At 41.0% G+C, this 18,218-nt stretch overlaps 1 protein-coding gene across 2 annotated transcripts in view; it reads left to right on the top strand.

Moving 5' to 3' along the window:
• DCLRE1C (DNA cross-link repair 1C) overlaps positions 1 to 15,518 on the top strand; it is a 43,164-nt gene extending 27,646 nt beyond the window's left edge. The window contains exons 9-15 of one of the 2 annotated variants that reach the window (XR_009500146.1): positions 611 to 712; positions 4,594 to 4,730; positions 5,261 to 5,315; positions 10,042 to 10,130; positions 11,054 to 11,148; positions 11,978 to 12,082; positions 13,759 to 13,841. Coding sequence is in view for 1 of the 2 variants with exons in the window: in XM_059910155.1 (XP_059766138.1) it covers positions 611 to 712; positions 4,594 to 4,730; positions 5,261 to 5,315; positions 10,042 to 10,130; positions 11,054 to 11,148; positions 13,759 to 14,735 (1,455 nt within the window). In the remaining variant the exon portion in view is untranslated. Of the gene's footprint in view, positions 1 to 610; positions 713 to 4,593; positions 4,731 to 5,260; positions 5,316 to 10,041; positions 10,131 to 11,053; positions 11,149 to 11,977; positions 12,083 to 13,758 lie in introns of both variants that reach the window. The other variant, XM_059910155.1, reaches the window with a different exon arrangement.
• Positions 15,519 to 18,218: the final 2,700 nt, after the last annotated feature.

Genomic DNA, 18,218 nt, shown 5'->3' on the forward strand with positions numbered 1-18,218 from the left:
AGGTGTGTGGAAAGGGAGGATCTGGGTCTCCACTTCCTTGTCCCACTGGCCTCCCTCTCCCCCAGCTGCCCGTATGCAGCATGTTGTGTGTGTCTTCATGAGCAAGTGATTCCTTTTTTTTAGTATTTTATTTTATTTTATTTATTTTTTGGCTGTGCCTCATGGCTTGCAGGATCTTAGTTCCCTGACCAGGGATCGAACCCGGGCCCCGGCAGTGAAAGTGCCAAGTCCTAACCACTGGACCGCCAGGGAATTCCATGAGCAAGTGATTCTTGACTGTTCACTGCAGTACACCCCGTATTTAGAATAAAGCTTGACATAGAGCAGGTGCACAATAAATATGAATCGAATGACTCTTGATGGATTGATCCAATGAAATCCACCAGCCGAGTCGCCAGACTTTTCATTACCACCCACAACGGGTGGTAACGCCGACTGCTGGGAATGGGATCTCAGCGTCCTGCGTTGAAAGAGCTGAAAACTAGGCTTTGAGGAAGAAGAAAGACTTAGTTTTAGCTGGATGATTTGCCTTTGCCTAATTACCCTTGGACACTTTATTTACAGGAAATACAATTCCAATAATGTGCTTTATTTGTGTTGTTTTCCTCAGGTTCACGTGGATAAACTAGACATGTTTCGAAACATGCCTGACATCCTTCATCATCTCACAACAGACCGTGACACTCAGATCCATGCGTGTCGGCATCCAAAGGTATGTGGTGAAGTGTTTCTCTAACTGTTTGTGTGATCCATGAAAAACAGAATTTTAGGTCCAGAAGGAACCTCAGAAATTCCATTTTGTTGGCTCTTCAATTTACAAATGGAAAAACCGAGGCTGAGATCTTGTTAGTAGGTCAAGGTCATGCAGCTACACATCACTGTATTCCATTACCGTAAACTTCCTAATTAGGAAACAGACACAGATATTCAATACTTTTAATTTTTAATGAAATATATTTATACAGTTGATACGTGTTTATTTGTAATGACTTATGTAATGAACAGTTTATTTGTAAGGAAATTAGTAATATGTTAGAGCTTATAATTTAAGAAAACAATCACAACCGTTGTGATTTACTTTTTCACACACACTGTATTTTATTTTATTTTTATTTTTATTTTTTTTTTAAATTAATAGCTACTCTATTTATTTATTTATTTATTTATTTTTAGCTGTATTGGGTCTTTGTTTCATGCGAGGGCTTTCTCTAGTTGCAGCAAGCGGGGGCCACTCTTCATCGTGGTGCGGGGGCCACTCTTCATCACGGTGCGCAGGCCTCTCACTATCGCGGCCTCTCTTGTTGCGGAGCACAGGCTCCAGACGCGCAGGCTCAGTAGTTGTGGCTCACGGGCCCAGTTGCTCCGCGGCATGTGGGATCTTCCCAGACCAGGGCTTGAACCCGTGTCCCCTGCATTAGCAGGCAGATTCTCAACCACTGCGCCACCAGGGAAGCCCTGATTTACTTTTTTTAAAAATAAATTTATTTATTTATTTTTGGCTGCGTTGGGTCTTCGTTGCTGCGTGGGCTTTCTCTAGTTGCGGCGAGAGGGGGTGACTCTTCCTTGCGGGGCACGGGCTTCTCATTGCAGCGGCTTCTCTTGTTGCAGAGCACAGGCTCTAGGCGCGCAGGCTTCAGTAGTTGTGGCGCACGGGCTCAGTAGTTGTGGTTCGTGGGCTCTAGAGCACAGGCTCAGTACTTGTGGCACACGGGCTTAGTTGCTCCGCGGCATGTGGGATCTTCCCGGACCAGGGCTTGAACCTGTGTCCCCTGCATTGGCAGGTGGATTCTTAACCACTGTGCCACCAGGAAAGCCCTTGATTTACTTCTGAGACTCATGACACGTGTGCATTTATAAACTTTATTTTTCTTCTCCTCATTTGAGATAAATATCTAGATATAACTTCGCTTTGAATTTTGAAATAGTTACATGTATTGCTGGTCCAATTTCAAATGAACGTTTTTAGTGTCTTTGAAACTCACTGGTAATTGGTTTTCTGATGCCACCATAGAACTCCCTTCTCTTATTAACTGACAGGTGTTAAATTTTAAATTGGCCTTTAACATTTCCATTTTAATTTATATTGTCATTCAGTGTCACTGCTACTAATTAGTGGTCTTCAAATGTAGGGGTATTTGTGATCCTAACTGTTCTCTAAATCTTTAATCTTAGCGTTCATATGCTGAGTAATTTTTATTTTAGTAAACAGTGCATTTATACATTTAGATAATCATTGTAACAGTAATATTAGGGCTTCCCTGGTGGCGCAGTGGTTGGGACTCCGCCTGCCAATGCAGGGGACATGGGTTCGAGCCCTGGTCCGGGAAGATCCCACATGCCGTGGAGCCCTTAAGCCCGTACGCCACAACTACTGAGCCTGCACTCTAGAGCCCGCGAGCCACGACTACTGAGCCCATGTGCCCCAACTATTGAGGCTTGTGCGCCTAGAGCCCGTGCTCCGCAACAAGAGAAGCCATTGCAATGAGAAGCCTGCGCACAGCAACAAAGACCCAGCACTGCCAAAAATAAAAATAAATAAAATAAATAAATTTTTTTAAAAAACCAGTAATATTAGCTCCATCAGCCAAAATCCTAAAGTAAAGTTGCTCAGCACTAACGTAAAGCAAAATTTAACAACAACAACAACAACAAAAACCGATTCTTATCCATAGCATGGGAGATTCTATTTCAGACCACTGCAGGAGAGCTACGAGGTAAGAAATTACTTTTGATGATTGGTCAGCTGCATACTATAACTTGCATCATGAATTTATTTCATCATTCTGTTTGTGTATGTACACACACACACACACACACACACACATGCAGTGAATGGATGGATGAAAACAGTGTAGATACAAGATAGAAACTGTTTTGTCCTTTTTCTGTTGGACTTGTAGTCTTTGCCCCTACCATGCCCCGTAAATATTTTAATTGGCAGATTTCTTTTTGCTCTGAATTTTCTCACAAACCACAAAGTAGCTTAACTCTACCCCTGTCATTTCCCACATGGCTACTCGCCTTGAAACACTACTTCTAGCAGCTTAAGGTATGTGTCTCAGGTCACATGGCCTTAAAAAGATTCAGCAGAACAGCCTGCACAGCCCTGGAGCGCTCTCATCCACGGCCTCGTGAGAAACAGCACCGCAAGTGCTCCGATGACATTTGATTTGGATGGAGTGTTCATGATTTTGAAGGATTCCTATCTAAATGTAATGTCTTTGGGAAAATAACCCCATTGGTTTTCAACCTTTTAAAAACACATGTTACTTTCCTCTCCAACTTTGTTTTGATAGATTTTAAAGCAGTAAATTTGTTAGACTAGTACAAGGAACACCGTGTACTCTTTTATTTTAAATTGAAGTGTAGTTGATGTACAATGTTATATGTTACAGGTGTACAATGTAGCGATTCACAGTTTTTAAAGGTTGTATTCCATTTATAGTTACTATAAAATCCTGGCTCTATTCCCTGTGTTGTACAGTATATCCTTGTAGCTCATTTTAAACCTAAGAGTTTGTACCTCTTAGTCCCCTACCCTTATTTGCCCCTCCCCCTTCCCTCTCCCCACTGGTAACCACTAGTTTATTCTCTATATCTGTGAGTTTTGTTATATTCACTAGTTTGTTGTATTTTTTAGATTCTACATATCATATCATACAATATTTGTCTTTCTCTGTCTGACTTATTTCACTTAGCATAATATCCTACAAGTCCATCCATGTTGTTGCAGGTGGCAAAATTTTATTCTTTTTTATGGCTGAGTAGTAGTTCATTGTATATATTTTTATACACCACATCTTCTTTATTCATTCATTTGTTGATGGACACTTAAGTTGATTCCATACCTTGGCAGTTGTAAATAAGGCTGCTATGAACATTGGGGTGCATGTATCTTTTCAAATTAGTGTTTTTGGTTTTTCTTCTGGATATATATACCCGGGTGTGGAATCGCTGGGTCATACGAACACCGCGTCTCCTTCCTCTGGCTTCTCCAGTGTGTTAACACCGTCACGTCTGCCCCCCGACGCACTCTGTGTCTGTCTGTCTGTCTCTGTGTAACTAGCACCCCACCCCCCAAGCCACTTGAGAGTCAGTGGCAGATGCAATGACACTTCGCCGTAAACAAGGACGTTCTCCTGCACGACCACAGTACAGTTCCCACACGCAGGAAGTTTAGCGTTGATACGACACTACTGGCTCTGATGGAGTCCATATTCAGATTTCCCTAGTTGTCCCAGTCGTGTCCTTATGGCTTGTGGAGGGAAGAGCAGGGCCTCCTGCTCTTAATAAAATCATCCAGGATTTTATTAAGAATCATCTTTGCATTTGCTCAGACCTCTTCAGTTTCTTTTGATGTAGATCAAGTCTCAAACCTTTTGCTTTTCTTTCATCACACTGACATTTGAAGAGCTCAGGTCAGTTGTTTTGTGGAACATTCCTCAATTTGGACTTACCTGTTTCCTCATGTCTAGATATATATATTTTTTTCATGTCTGAAAACTCATCTACATTTGTTTTTGAGACCCTGCCTACAAACAGACATGTTGAAAATATTAAACTGTTTTACTGTATTTTTAAAATCTTTTTTAGGCAGAGGAATATTTTCAGTGGAATAAGTTACCCTGTGGCATTACCTCCAAAAATAGAATTCCACTCCACACAATCAGCATTAAGCCATCCACGATGTGGTTTGGAGAAAGAGCCAGAAAAACCAATGTCATTGTGAGGTAAGCAAGCAGTGTCTTTCGAGAGAAACCTTGCTTTGAGGTAAATCGATAGTTGAAATGCAATCTAGCCTAAGCCTAAGAAGAGGATATATTATCATTGTGGAAAATAACTTCTGAAATTTAAACTCTATTTAAACTAAAGAGATGTGGTTTTCAAGGCTGTCTGTTGGCTAATACCATTAGCCAGTATTTCCTGGGGTCTACTTGAGTTAGACAGATGAGAGGGTTAGAGACAGGGCGTCTTGCTTGGCAGGGAGTTAGGAACTGACGTTGTAGGAAGTAGAAGCTTTTGGTGGAGTAGAGGAGTCCCATGCTCATCATCATGTTTTAGCAAATTTCCTTAACGCTGGCCATTCAGAATGTCTACAAAAATTTACATTTCTGGAAAGAGTTCCCCCTTGTCCCAGGAAGAAATTCTTGATGGTAAGGTGATTTCATACTGCAGGAGCCTGAATAAGAAGACTTGAAATTTAGAACTTAGCTTAGTTTTGACAAGTGACCTTTAATTTTGTGTTTTCATCTCACTTTAGGACTGGAGAGAGTTCGTACAGAGCCTGCTTTTCTTTTCACTCCTCCTACAGTGAGGTAAGAGGACCCCATATACTCCCCTTCGTGGCTTATGCGGGCATCTCTTTTTCTACCGCTTAAGATTGGTTGTGGCTTTTCCTAAAGAAATGCAGGGAAGACATCTCAGTGGATGAGCTGTGTTACTAAGTCTAAAGGAAATTGCTATCATCACTTGTTTTCAGCCTAAACATTGAAGAAAACATATGATTAAGGTTTTCTTTCCAACTTGCTTTCTAAATGTATTTTAAATTCCCCACTTCGGTTCTGTTCATGTGTCCTAAAAAATCGTAAATCTGACTGTATAGCACTTGGAACTGTATTCAGTGTCTTGTGATGACCTATAATGGAAAAGAATCTGAAGCTGTACACCTGAAACTAACACAATATTGTAAATCAACTATAGTTTAATAAATAAAATTAAAAAGCAAACAAGCAAAACATAAAAAGCTTCCCCAAGGAAGTAATAGTTAAGAAGATAAAAGAAGATACTCCAACATTATACAACACAGGGAATATAGCCAGTATTCTATAATAACTATATGTGGAGTATGACCTTTCAAAGTTGTAAATCACTGCATTGTATACCTGTAACTTACATATAATATTGTACATCAACTATACTTCAGTAAGAAAAAAAGAAGATTGAAAAAAAAAGAATCGTAAGTCTTATTTGAAGGAGTACTGCAGATAAAATCTCATTACTGGTAGCCTTAGGGTACTGTCCAGATTCTTGGCCTCTTCCAAAATTTGACAGTACTGAAAAGCCGTTTAAAAAATAGTCCTGAATATTCAGCAATGAGGAAGAACAAAGGTGACTGAGGTGTAGACCCTGTCCTTAGGATCTAGTATAGTAGAATTACTCAGTTGAAGAGGGCTTAAAATGGTTTTGTTATGGTACTTTTTTTTTTGGCTGTGCCACATGAAATGAGGGATCTTAGTTCCCCGACCAGAGATCGAACCTGTGCCCCCTGCAGTGGAAGCTCGGAGTCCTAACCACTGGACCACCAGGGAAGTCCCCGTTATGGTACTTTTTATATAGGAAATTGACATATTAGAATGGGAACCTGACATACATAATTTATTTGCAGAATCCTCATGCATTTCCAAAGTAAATGCTAGCATCTTACAAGTGCAGGGATTCAGTAATTTCAAGTATTGGAGAAAAAGCAATATAAAAGCTGGCTTTTTATGACACTTTAAGTCATACATAATTTTAGTTTTGCCCTTTCTGCACTTAACGCATTTCCCTGATAATGATTATTTTTGTATTGGGGGTACATGGATATAGCTCTGCAGTAGTGAGCATGGGCATGGTGATGATTTGAACAGGTGGATCCTTGCAGAGCTCCAGGTAGCAGCGTTCTTTTTTTTTTTTTTTTAATTTTTTATTGAAGTATGGTTGGTTTACAACGTTGTGTTAGTTTCTAGTGTACAGTAAAGTGACTCAGTTATTTATATATATAAATATATATATTTATCTACATTCTTTTTCAGATTCTTTTCCCTTATAGGTTATTACAAAATATTGAACATAGTTCCCTGTGCCTTACAGTAGGTCCTTGTTGTTTATCTATTTTATATATAGTAGTGTGTATCTGTTAATCCCAAACTCCGAACTTATCCCTCCCCTGCCCCCTTTCCCCTTTGGTAAATATAAGTTTGTTTTCTATGTCTGTAAATAAGTTCATTTGTATCACTTTTTAGATTTCACATATAAGTGACATAATACTTGTCTTTCTCTGACTTACTTCACTTAGTCTGATAATCTCTAGGTCCACCCATGTTGCTGCAAATGGCATTATTTCATTCTTTTTTATGGCTGAGTAATATTTCATTGTATATATGTGCCACATCTTCTTTATCCATTCCTCTGTCGATGGACACTTAGGTTGCTTCCATGTCTTGGCTATTGTGAATTGTGCTGCTATGAACATTGGGGTCAGGTGGCAGCATTCTTATCAAGTCGGCCAGAAAACTGTAAATGATTATTTATTATCAAAGTATCACAGTGACATCTCTGTTCAATAACTGGGCTTAGCTTCCAGGTACAAATGGATTATTTGAGAGTAGCCTGGAAGTAATTCATCTGGATGGTATAATTTAGTTAATGTTTTCTTTATCAGTTTCTCCTGGCTTTTAGGTTGCTGTCAAAGCCCCTTCCTGGTGGTTTGTCCTGGGTTTGGCGTCTGGCCCAGCATCACTGTTGCTCAACCTTCCTCTTACCCCTCAGCATCCTTTTCTGCCTCAGCCACAGGGAGGGCTTCTAACTGGGGAAAAGTTTTCCATCATAACTGCTCTTCTTTCTCTTCTTCAGTATAGTTAGCAGCCAAGTTGGGAAGCATAGCCTTCCTGGGATTCTAGGAAGTTAGCTCCCAGCGGGGAGGCAGCTCCCTGCCGCTTGGGTAGAGGGGTGGAGCGGCTGGCCTGCTTCCTCTCTTCCCTCTCTCCTCGGATGAGAGCAGTTATCCTGCCCGTGGCGGGGCTACCCTGAGCTCTGGTTACTCATCTTCTCTCACTGTGTCCGGTGAGAAGAGAGAGGCTTTCCGGAAAACTGCTTTAATTAATACGCCTATATCCTGTGTATAGAACATGCTGAACTATATTTAAAAATGTAAATAGTAGGGGGGATTCCCCAGCGGTCCAGTGGTTAGAACTCCGCGCTTCCACTGCAGGGGGCACGGGTTCCATCCCTGTTCAGGGAAGGAAGACCCCATGCCGTGTGGCGAGACCAAAAAAAAAAAAGGAAAACGAATGTGAATAGATTTAAAGATCATTTCCTTTTTTTTCCCCCCCCCCAAGTACGGCTGATCCTCATTATTTGCGGATTCCCCATTTACAAATCTGCCTGCTCACTGACATTTGTTTGAATCCCCACATCAGCGCGAGTGGCGCTCTGTGGTCGTTTGCAGACTGTGGTGCACAGCAGGGCCGCAGAAGATTTGAGTCGCCCGACGTGCACATTCCCGACTCAGGTCGCACGTGGTGGCCTCCTGCCTTCTTGTTTCAGCTCCCGGGCTGTAAACGAGTGTCCTCTTTGCCGTCTCTTTACTGCTGAGTTTTCCATATTTGTGTGCTTTTTGGGGTGATTTTGCTGTTTGAAACAGCCTCCAAGCGTAGCGCTGAAGTGCTCGCAAGTGTTCCTAAGCTCAGGAAGGCCGAGATGTGCCCTGCCGAGGCGGTGCCTGTGTCGGATAAGTTCTGTTCAGGCGTGAGCTGCAGCGCTACTGGCTATGAGCTCAGTACTCAAGTATATTCTACGTACGATATCTTTAAAGAGAAGCACACATAAAACAAGGTTGTGTACTTGATCGGTTGACAAAGCGCTGTGACTGGAGGTTCGCGGAAACACTGTATTTATTTCCCTCAGGAACAGTGGTCTGCTGTTTGCAGTGACTTTATGGAGCAGAACTACTGCACAGATGGAGAACGGACTGTGTTAATGGGTCGTTTTAAGGCAGGCACCTGAAGAAAGGGCATCGGTGTGGACCAGTGGGAGAGGGTGCCCTCTACTGGGTATCTCTTGTCTTCCTGTGGCCACTTCATCTCTGAGTAGATAGGAACCATTTCTGGTGTGGGTCTGACCTGACTCTCTTCATTCTTATTCCCTTCAAAAGCCTCAGATTTCTACCAGCCTCGACTCTGCATTAATTCTGCAAATCATATAGGTTGTGGGCAAGGTAAATAATGGCTTCTCTTTGCATGCCTGCTCTGAAAGTACAAAGGAAATTGTTTATGAGAGGTATCCAAAGACTGGATCTTCCTGTCTTTCCCCTGTCTTAAGGTTCCCATTTTAATACGGAGTTATTACTAATTCCTGGGTTCCCTACCTCTTTTGACTTGGTGCTTTATTTGAAAAAGTTGGGTACTAATAATTACTTTGTGTCTCCATCTCCCCATTTGCAGAAGGGAATAAAAATCTTTGCGTTGTCATTACCAACTTTGTAATAGATAATTTTATTGAATGTTTAACTATGTGCCAGGTACCAGGGCTAAGCACTTTACCCACATTATCTCATTTATACTTTTAGATGAAGAATCTAAGGCTTAGAGACGTTAGGTAACTTAACCAAGATCACAAGCTCACCAAGATCTAATAAGTGGCAAAGCAGAAGCTCTTCTGGGTTGTTAGAGATATTTTGAGGAATAGGGACAGAATTCCTCCTGTTTAGCATTCTGAGCTTTGCAGAAAAATCAAGGTATTCATGACATTTTGGCATGTAGCTGTCCCTGTTTAGATTAGAATAAACCCTGAGAACAAATCAAGCGATCTCAAAGATGTAGTTCCCCTTGGTTTTGCTAACGATTACATGTCGGAGGAAAGAAATGCAATTCTAAGACCTTGTTTCCCTGTGCGTATTAAATACTCAGCTGAATTCTCACTTCCTCGAAGGGGATTGGTTAACTACGGGTGAGCGACCCTAGATAAGGAAACGAATGTCATATGAAGAAATGGAGCCTCTGCGTCCATCAGTGATCCTCACTCTTCACCGGAGAACAGAATCACCTGAAGAACGTCCAAACCTACTGGCCTCCAGGCCCCATCATAGCTCGGTTAGGGGACATTTGGAGTTGGCTCTCTCTTCTCCTAGGAGGTCCCCAGGCGCTCCCCACGTGCAGCTGGCATTGGGACCACAGTCTTGAGAGACTTCTGCTTCTCTTTCCCCGCCTCCCTTTTATCTGCTGCTCTAACCCCGGGGCTCTTCACCGTAGAGATAACTGATGCATTTTATTTTCCTTCTTCCAGATTAAAGATTTCTTGAGCTACATCTATCCTGTGAATGTATATCCAAATGTCATTCCGTTAGGCACAACTATGGGTAAAGTTCAAGAAATGTGAGTAGTTACTACTTGTGGGACTTGTGTTTTTGGACGGGATGGATCCAGAGAATAGTTTTGGGCCGGAAACCAGGGGCAAGGATGTAAAATGGGCGTGGCTGTAAATATGGTACTGGTTGGGAGCATATGGGCTTTCTTCAAGTGAGTGTGTTACGTATAATCCTAAACGCTTCTGGGAATCTGGCATAAGGAAGCCGTTGCGATACTGAATTCCCTGAACGCCAGAAGGTGTTCCTCTATTACTTAATAGGTTATTAGAATAGGACCTGCTTTTCTGCAGCGTAAGAACAAAGATTAAAGTTTTGCTTTCCCCCCAATCCTACAATTAGATGAATATCTACCAGGTTGTTTTAAGTGCTTGTATTTACCACTTTATTATACTGAATTTTTTTTTAAAATAAATTTATTTTTGGCTGCGTTGGGTTTTCGTTGCTGCGCACGTGCGCAGCCTTTCTGTAGTTGCGGTGAGTGGGGGCTACTCTGTCGCTGTGTGCAGGCTTCTCATTGTGGTGGCTTCTCTTGTGGAGCACGGGCTCTAGGCACGCGAGCTTCAATTGTGGCTCACAGGCTCAGTAGTTGTGGCTCGCGGGCTCTAGAGCGCAGGCTCAGTAGTTGTGGCTCGCGGGCTCTAGAGCACAGGCTCAGTAGTTGTGGCTCACGGGCTTAGTTGCTCCATGGCATGTGGGATCTTCCCGGACCAGGGCTCGAACCCGTGTCCCCTGCATTGGCAGGCGGATTCGTAACCACTGTGCCACCAGGGAAGCCCCCGAAGTAATTTTTAATTATTAAACACTGCTTTTCAGTTTTGAAAAGTAGTGGTATGGTTTCCCCCATAGTTAGGTTTTTATAATCTCTAAAAGTGATGCTTACATTCCAGCAACTTCCCAACAGGAAAAATAAAATATTCGTATTCATTTCAGCTTAAAGCCTTTATGCCGATCTTCCCAAAGTACCGAGCCGAAGTATAAACCACTTGGAAAATTGAAGAGAGCAAGAACAATCCACCTAGACTCAGGTAAGAAGAATGACCCTGGAGTCACAGGTGTGGGTTTCCCTGCAAGACCGCTTTTCAGGATGCTCTGGTCTGTGAAAGCTGTCTTTTTTACTTTCTTCATGATGTCTTTCGAAGTGTAAAATTTTTAATTTTGAATGAAGTCCAATTTATCTAATTTCTTTTATAGCTTGTGCTTTTGCTTTTGGTGTCATATCTAAGAAACTATTGCTTAATCCAAGGTAATGAAGATTTACTCTCATATTTTATCATTTCTGGGTAGTTTTGACTTTTTTCCTTATTATATAGGGTATTTTCCCACCTTTCTACACGTCTGTCTGGTAATTTTTTGAATGCCGTGACTATATAATGGCATATTTAATCTGTCGTTGTACATGTTAGGTTATTTTGAACTTTTCACTATTATAAACATTGTGATGAGCCACATTATATGTAAGTCTGTTTCACAGCTCTCATTATTATTGGGTTAAATTGTAGAAATTATGGTGCTTGATACATACATATTGCCAAATTGTTTTCCAGTGTGATTATACCAGTTTATACAGACATCAACAGTACACGATGGTGGAAAGTACCTATGAATTATGACATTAGCCCTTTTTTATTAGATTTAGGTGTGTTATCAGTTTGTGTAAATGTTAAGGATTTCAGCACTTTATTGTGATGTTTTCTCTGTTATATGCCTTCCCATTTTCATAGAGAGAAATTTCAAATTTTTATATTGTCATAACAGAAAGAATACATAATGTCAGAATAAACTTCTAACAGTATAGACACTTTACTTTTTTTTTCAGATACATACAGGTGAGTTAATGTGAAAATGTTTTGACAGATTATTTTTACAGTTGAAACATACCACGATACTGGTATAGTCACTGATCCAGAAGAACATGAAACTGTCCAACTTAGAGGTGATACAAAAAAGTTCCACAGAAAGGTAACTGGCACATTGGTGGAGGAGCTATAACAAATGTATTAATCCGTGGCTCAAAATGAAGCCATAATTCGGAGACTAGGGTACTCCAAGTATAGTAGCTAGACATCTTAGTCACCTTAAGTCCTTTAGAAAAGAAGATAAATAGCTGTTTGTTTAAACAACTATAGTTGTAACATAGAACACTGGACTTTGGTTTCTTGACCTGTGCGTTGTCACACATCTTTTCCGGGCCTATCTATCTCCTCACTGGTAAAACGGGAGCTGGATGACGGTTTCTATTCCCCCTCCTCCTCCCTTTAAAAGCAGCTTTTAAAATGCAGTTTTTAAGCTACATCCTTTATCATCAGTGGGAAAATAGTTAACGTATAATTACCTGCTTCTTAACACGAGGTTCGGCACTAGAACATAAGCTGCCCTATACAACAAGTAGCCTCACGAGCATTTTATTTCCTTCTTTGAGGTTAGGTGCCATTAGAGTGCAGGAAAATATTTGTCTTCCCCCCAGTTCCGTGCCATGTCATTTTAATTTATGGAAATTTCACCCTGCACGTAAGGGTTCCTCATTTTCAGAATGTAAGTGGACGGGGCTCACTCCAGGCTAGTGCAGCATGCTTAAGACAGTAAAATGACACTAGATGCGGCTTGTTCAGTGTCTTGGTTAAAGCTGACTCGATCTGTGTGTCCCCCAGTGTCTCTCGTGGCCTGTGCTCTTGGCCTAGGGCTGCATAACAATGACCAAAGACTGGGTGGCTACTTCTCACAGTGCTGGAGGCTGCGGGGGTGTCCAAGACCAAGGTGCTGGCAGATGTGGTGCCTGGTAGGGGCCCACTTCCTGGCTCTCGGCCACCTTCTCAGTGTGCACTCACATGGCCTTTCCTCTGTGCACGGGCATGGAGAAAGTGAGAAATCTGCTTCCTCTTCTCACAGGGACACTAATCCCATCACATGGGTCCCCCCACCATGAGCTAATTATCGTCTAAAGACCCCACCTTCACATACCATCACATTGGAGTGAGTTAGTCAGAAATTCAAATTATGAATTTTGGGAGGACACAGACATTCAGCCTATAACATGCATAAAGTAGGTATCAGAAAATGTTCCTAGAAGGAAAACGTTAGGAAAAAACTGTCTCTGTTAAATCAGCCAACTCCTTGAGCATCTACTATCTATCTATTTATCTATCTATCTATCTATCTATCTATCTGCAGAGCACAGAGTTTGCAAACGTCTCTCCTAGTCTGGGTGGTTCGAAAACCTAGCTGATGTACAGAATCAGCTGCAGAACTTACTTAAAAAATAAATTATTCGGTCCTACTTTCAGGGACTCAGTAGGTCTGAAATGAAGTGTAGAAAGCTGTTTTATTTAAAACGCTCTCCAGAGGAGAACCACTGATGATTAAGGCTCTGTGGCCTTATTTGGGGAGCACAGATCTTTTGTCTCAACGCACAGCCTGGCTTTATGGCAAGTTGAAGGCTGGTAGATAAATTGTTCAGAATAGCCCAAGAATACGGGGCCTTTTAACTTCTCTTGGAAGAAGAGTGAACTCCCATTAATTGCAATTCCATGAATTAAAAAATGTAGCTAAGAGCTACAAATTGGATTTTTAATTAGAAGTACAAATTGGTTCCTTTTGCATGCTGTGTTACCTACACACCTGTTCTGTTTACCCCACAGAGGATGATGACAGTGACCTCTTTGATGATCCTCTGCCAGTACCTTTAAGGCACAAGATTCCAAGCCAGCAAACTCTTCGCCCTGAGGTATTGCCCACGACTGCGATTTCACAAGACCAGCCTCAAAAACGGAGAGAAAGCACAGGGTGCTTCAGAGCAGAGAGTATGCCAACAACTTTCCTTTGGGCAGACTTTATAGATTGTGAGGAATCCAACAGTGAAAGTGAAGAATCCGAAATCCCAGCTTCAGCTCAAGGAGACACGGGCCCTGTCCCCCAGCTCCAGAAGAGGGCTGATGGGGAAGTACCACAGTGGGAAGTGTTCTTTAAAAGAAGTGCTGACCTCACTGATGACTGTCTGGAGAACCTCCCGTCCTCCACAGAGGCAGGGGGCTCTCAGTCTCCGAAGCTTTTCAGTGACTCCTCTGATGGGGAATCAACTCACATCTCTTCCCAGACGTCTTCTCAGTCAACACACATATCAGAACAAGGAAGTCAAGGCTGGGACAGCCAGTCCGACACTGTTCTGCTATCTTCCCAGGAGAGAAATGCGGGTATGGCCTCCTCGAGCAGACGTGTCTACAGGCCAGGAATCAAAGACAACACTCTTGCCCCTCAGATGGAACAAAATGTACTTTGCCCAAAGGACACATACTCTGATTTGAATATCAGAGATCAAGATGTAAGTATAGGTTCTAGTGCTGGAGAGACGGCTACTCTGAGCAGCGGGAAGCACACGCCTCAGGAGAAAAGGCCACTAAACCCGAGCAGCAGCGCAGAGTCACCAAGCTCCTCTGATTTTGAAATTCCCTCCACTCCAGAAGCCGAGCTACCTACACAAGAGCATTTACAATATTTCTATGAGAAGTTGGCAACAGGGGAGAGGATAGTAGTTGAAAAAAGAAAAAGCTCACTTCATTCTAGAGCAACCACTAAAAAACCTATACCAAGAGATAATAGTCAAAATCCTAATAGATAAACTAAAATGGAAAACTTAAAAATGTTCCTATAACCTAAAAGGTGGCAGTAAAGGGGAAACGGAGGACCAAAAAATAGAGGGAAAACACAGAAAACAAGATATGGGAGAACTAAATCCAAACATATCAATAATTACATCAAAACAGAGGAAAAACCATAAACCAACTAACTATATACTGTCTATAGGAAGCTGACTTCAAAAGACTTGGGTAGGTTTACCAGTGAAAGGATGGAAACCTTTACCATGTAAACATTACTTAAAAGAAAGATGGAGTGGCTATGTTACTAATGATAAAACATCCAGTTCACTGAGACAGAATCCTAAAAGTACCATACAACTACGGAATATACAAAGCAAAAACAACTGCAAGGAGAAAGACGAACTAATGCACAATTACAGCTGTAGCAGAATTAGTCTACAGAGTATCAGCAAGGATACAGAAGAACTGAACAGCACCGCCACCCAACTGGATTTAACTGACACATCCAACAGCAGAATACACGCTTTTCAAGTTTACACAGGACAACGCTCACCAAGACAGAACATATCCTGGGTTGTAAAAACACTTCAAGTTTAAAGAATAAACTTGGTGACAGAAGAAAGTCAGCCCCTTACCTATCTCAGGTGTTCCATCACTTAAGAGTGTTGGTGTGAATACAGTGGTAAAATCAAAACCTAAAAGAAAATACTTACTTAAAAGGCATTCAGCTTCCTTAAAGTCCATCGATAGGTTATGTTTTTGCATAGTTATGTATGTGGATTTAATAAAGTTATTAGCAAATATTCATAAACCCTTTGGTTTGCTGATATTTCATAGATTAAGAAAGCAAAAGCAGAGTCTCTAAACAATTTGCGGATCAATTAAACTAACAATGAAATGCAATATCACCATGCTGCATTGTAATTAAACCAAAAATCAATACTGGAGCCACAAAACTAATAAAGGTTACAAGACTTAGAGTCAGCGGGAAGGGAAGATAAACTGGGTGTTCAGGGGAACCAATGTCAAGTTGACCCAGGAAGCCAGCCCTCTCACTTGTCCTGAAGGGAATTTTCCATTCCCAAATGTTGGCAGAAGGATAAATTAGCCCTCGTCCATTTACACGGGAGAAAAACCGGACAGTGACGACTACACTTCAAATTTCGGCTGAGAAACTGGCACCAGAGGGGAATGAGGGGAAGGAACCGACGTGATTATCAAGGGTCAGGGCTGAGAGTAAGGGTGCAACTCCTTTCTGACTGTTCTTTGAGGAATATGTTGAATCACAATTTATAGCAAGTATCTCTGCCCTAAATTACTCAACAGTACGTTTTATTAATATGTACACCAACAGAGACTGGTCTGAGCATAGTAAGGTAGCTGAGGGCAGAGGTGTATAAGCAAGAATGTGAAGTTTAAAGGGAACACTGACCCCTTTTTTTCTAGCTCAGATGCTACCCTGAGCTTTTGATGAAATACACCCTACAGACTCAGTATGATTGGGGCAGGATTATATATTATTCCATTTTGCCTAGCTCCCCTATGAGTACCATTACCTAAATTCAAGGTGAATATAAAGTCACTGGAGAGAACCAATGGGGACTGCAAAACGTTCAATACTCATAACTACAACAGGCCTATTACAGGAACCCAGAGACTTCATTTTTAATTTTAGGCTCTAAAAACTAGTTACACTTCATAATTACACATCACATAATCAAATGTTACTACTACATATATTTGTATATATTCACTGACATTTAAGACTTCATTTTAAATAGTATAGCTTATGATCCAAGGTGGGTGTTTAAAACATGCCTGTAAACATTCTTCTGAATATATTCTTAGCATTTTATAATCTCACCATGAATTTAATATTCCATACTGCCACATTTTCATTGTTGTTTCATAGGCAAGTCTGGCATAATAAACGCTGGCTGAACGAATTTAAGGGCTAAGAGCACTAGAACAGACTTCGATCAAAAAACTTGTAGTGACCACCAAATATTTTAAAGTACAGGTTTATAGTACAGAATAACTACAGCTAATACTTGTGTACGGTACTTACTCTGTGACAATGCTGAATTCTTTTACACACTCTTTCCTCCTCACAGCCACCCTCTGAGGTAGGTACACTTACTATCCCCATTCACAGATGAGGCGAAGGCACAGGGAGGTGAGCTCGTGTAGTTAGCAAGGGGTGAAGCCAGGACTCAGACAAGGCACTTCAGGCCCCCAAGTCCATGCTCTTAACCACTATGCACTAATGCCTCTCAAAAAGAGCATAGAAGTGGGCAGGGTTAATTACAGTGGCTACTTGATTTTTACTTCAAGAACTGTGACGTATGAAGAAGTGAAAAAAAAGTTTCAAAATACCAAGATACGTCATAAAGGAAACCCAGTGGCTAGCTACATTTGCCTTAGAGAGGAATCCAGGACTTGGAAGTTTGTTTAAACTAACAAACAGTCGAAATGGATTTTTTAAAACAGTCTGCCTGAAGTCGGTCAAATATTTTAAAAGTAGTCAAGTTTAGTTTATGATCCTGGGGATGTTAAGGTTCCCTAGCCAGTCTAAGCCTGTTTCTTCAGTATGCTGCTATAAGGAAGACGGTACCGACCTCACAGACTCATGAGAAGCACAGGAGTACGGGTAAAGGGCTTAAGACTTGCTCAAAGATTATTAGCTCTAATTCTAAAATTCCTCTGTACTTCCAGGCAGTACTTAGCACAATGTGTTTAAGTACCTGGTGACTAATAATAATGCTCAAAAATTTAAAAAAGTATCCGTCTACCTTATGCTAAGTGTAAAATTCTACTTCGATATTCAAATGCATGAATCATGACAGTAATAGACTTTCTCAAAAGTAACATTTAAAGGAATGGTATATAAACCTTTGGTTAATCTCAATAACAGGTAGTCAGGAATACATCAATATTTTTCTGCCCTTTTTGTAGCCTTACTCGAAATGACAGTAAAATATTCAGAAATAAAGCTAAGCCATGATAAATAGAAAATCAAATGCCAAACTAAATTTATTTTGCTAAAGAGAAACTGTTGAACTATAAGAAAAATAAGTGCAGTCTAGATTTTGTGCGTATGTGGGGAAAAAACCCTGAGATTACCAATTGTGTATCACAATCCTCTTCTGGAGATACCGAAAACAATGGTACCAATACAACTTGAACAGTGGATTAATTTACAGTTTCAACTTGATCTAAATATTACCCTTGAATATTTGCTTTATATCGAGAGAACAAATTCTGACAACTTAGGAAACTAAAGAAGCTAAATGTTGACTTAAAATAGTTAAAGCTCCTAACAGCTTCGTTTAAATAGTTTCTATCATTTTACTGCTTAAGTTCAGCTTTTTAACAACTTAAGGGTAAGGCAGGTATTTAAAAATTTCAAAGGCTCATTACGTTTCTATTAATAAGGACAAGACAAAACGGGTTTACCGAAAATAGTCATTCTCCCTTTGTCCTCCAGCTTTACATTTCTTTAA

The sequence above is a fragment of the Balaenoptera ricei genome, chromosome 2 (genome assembly GCF_028023285.1).
Source record: "Balaenoptera ricei isolate mBalRic1 chromosome 2, mBalRic1.hap2, whole genome shotgun sequence".
NCBI lineage: Eukaryota > Metazoa > Chordata > Mammalia > Artiodactyla > Balaenopteridae > Balaenoptera > Balaenoptera ricei.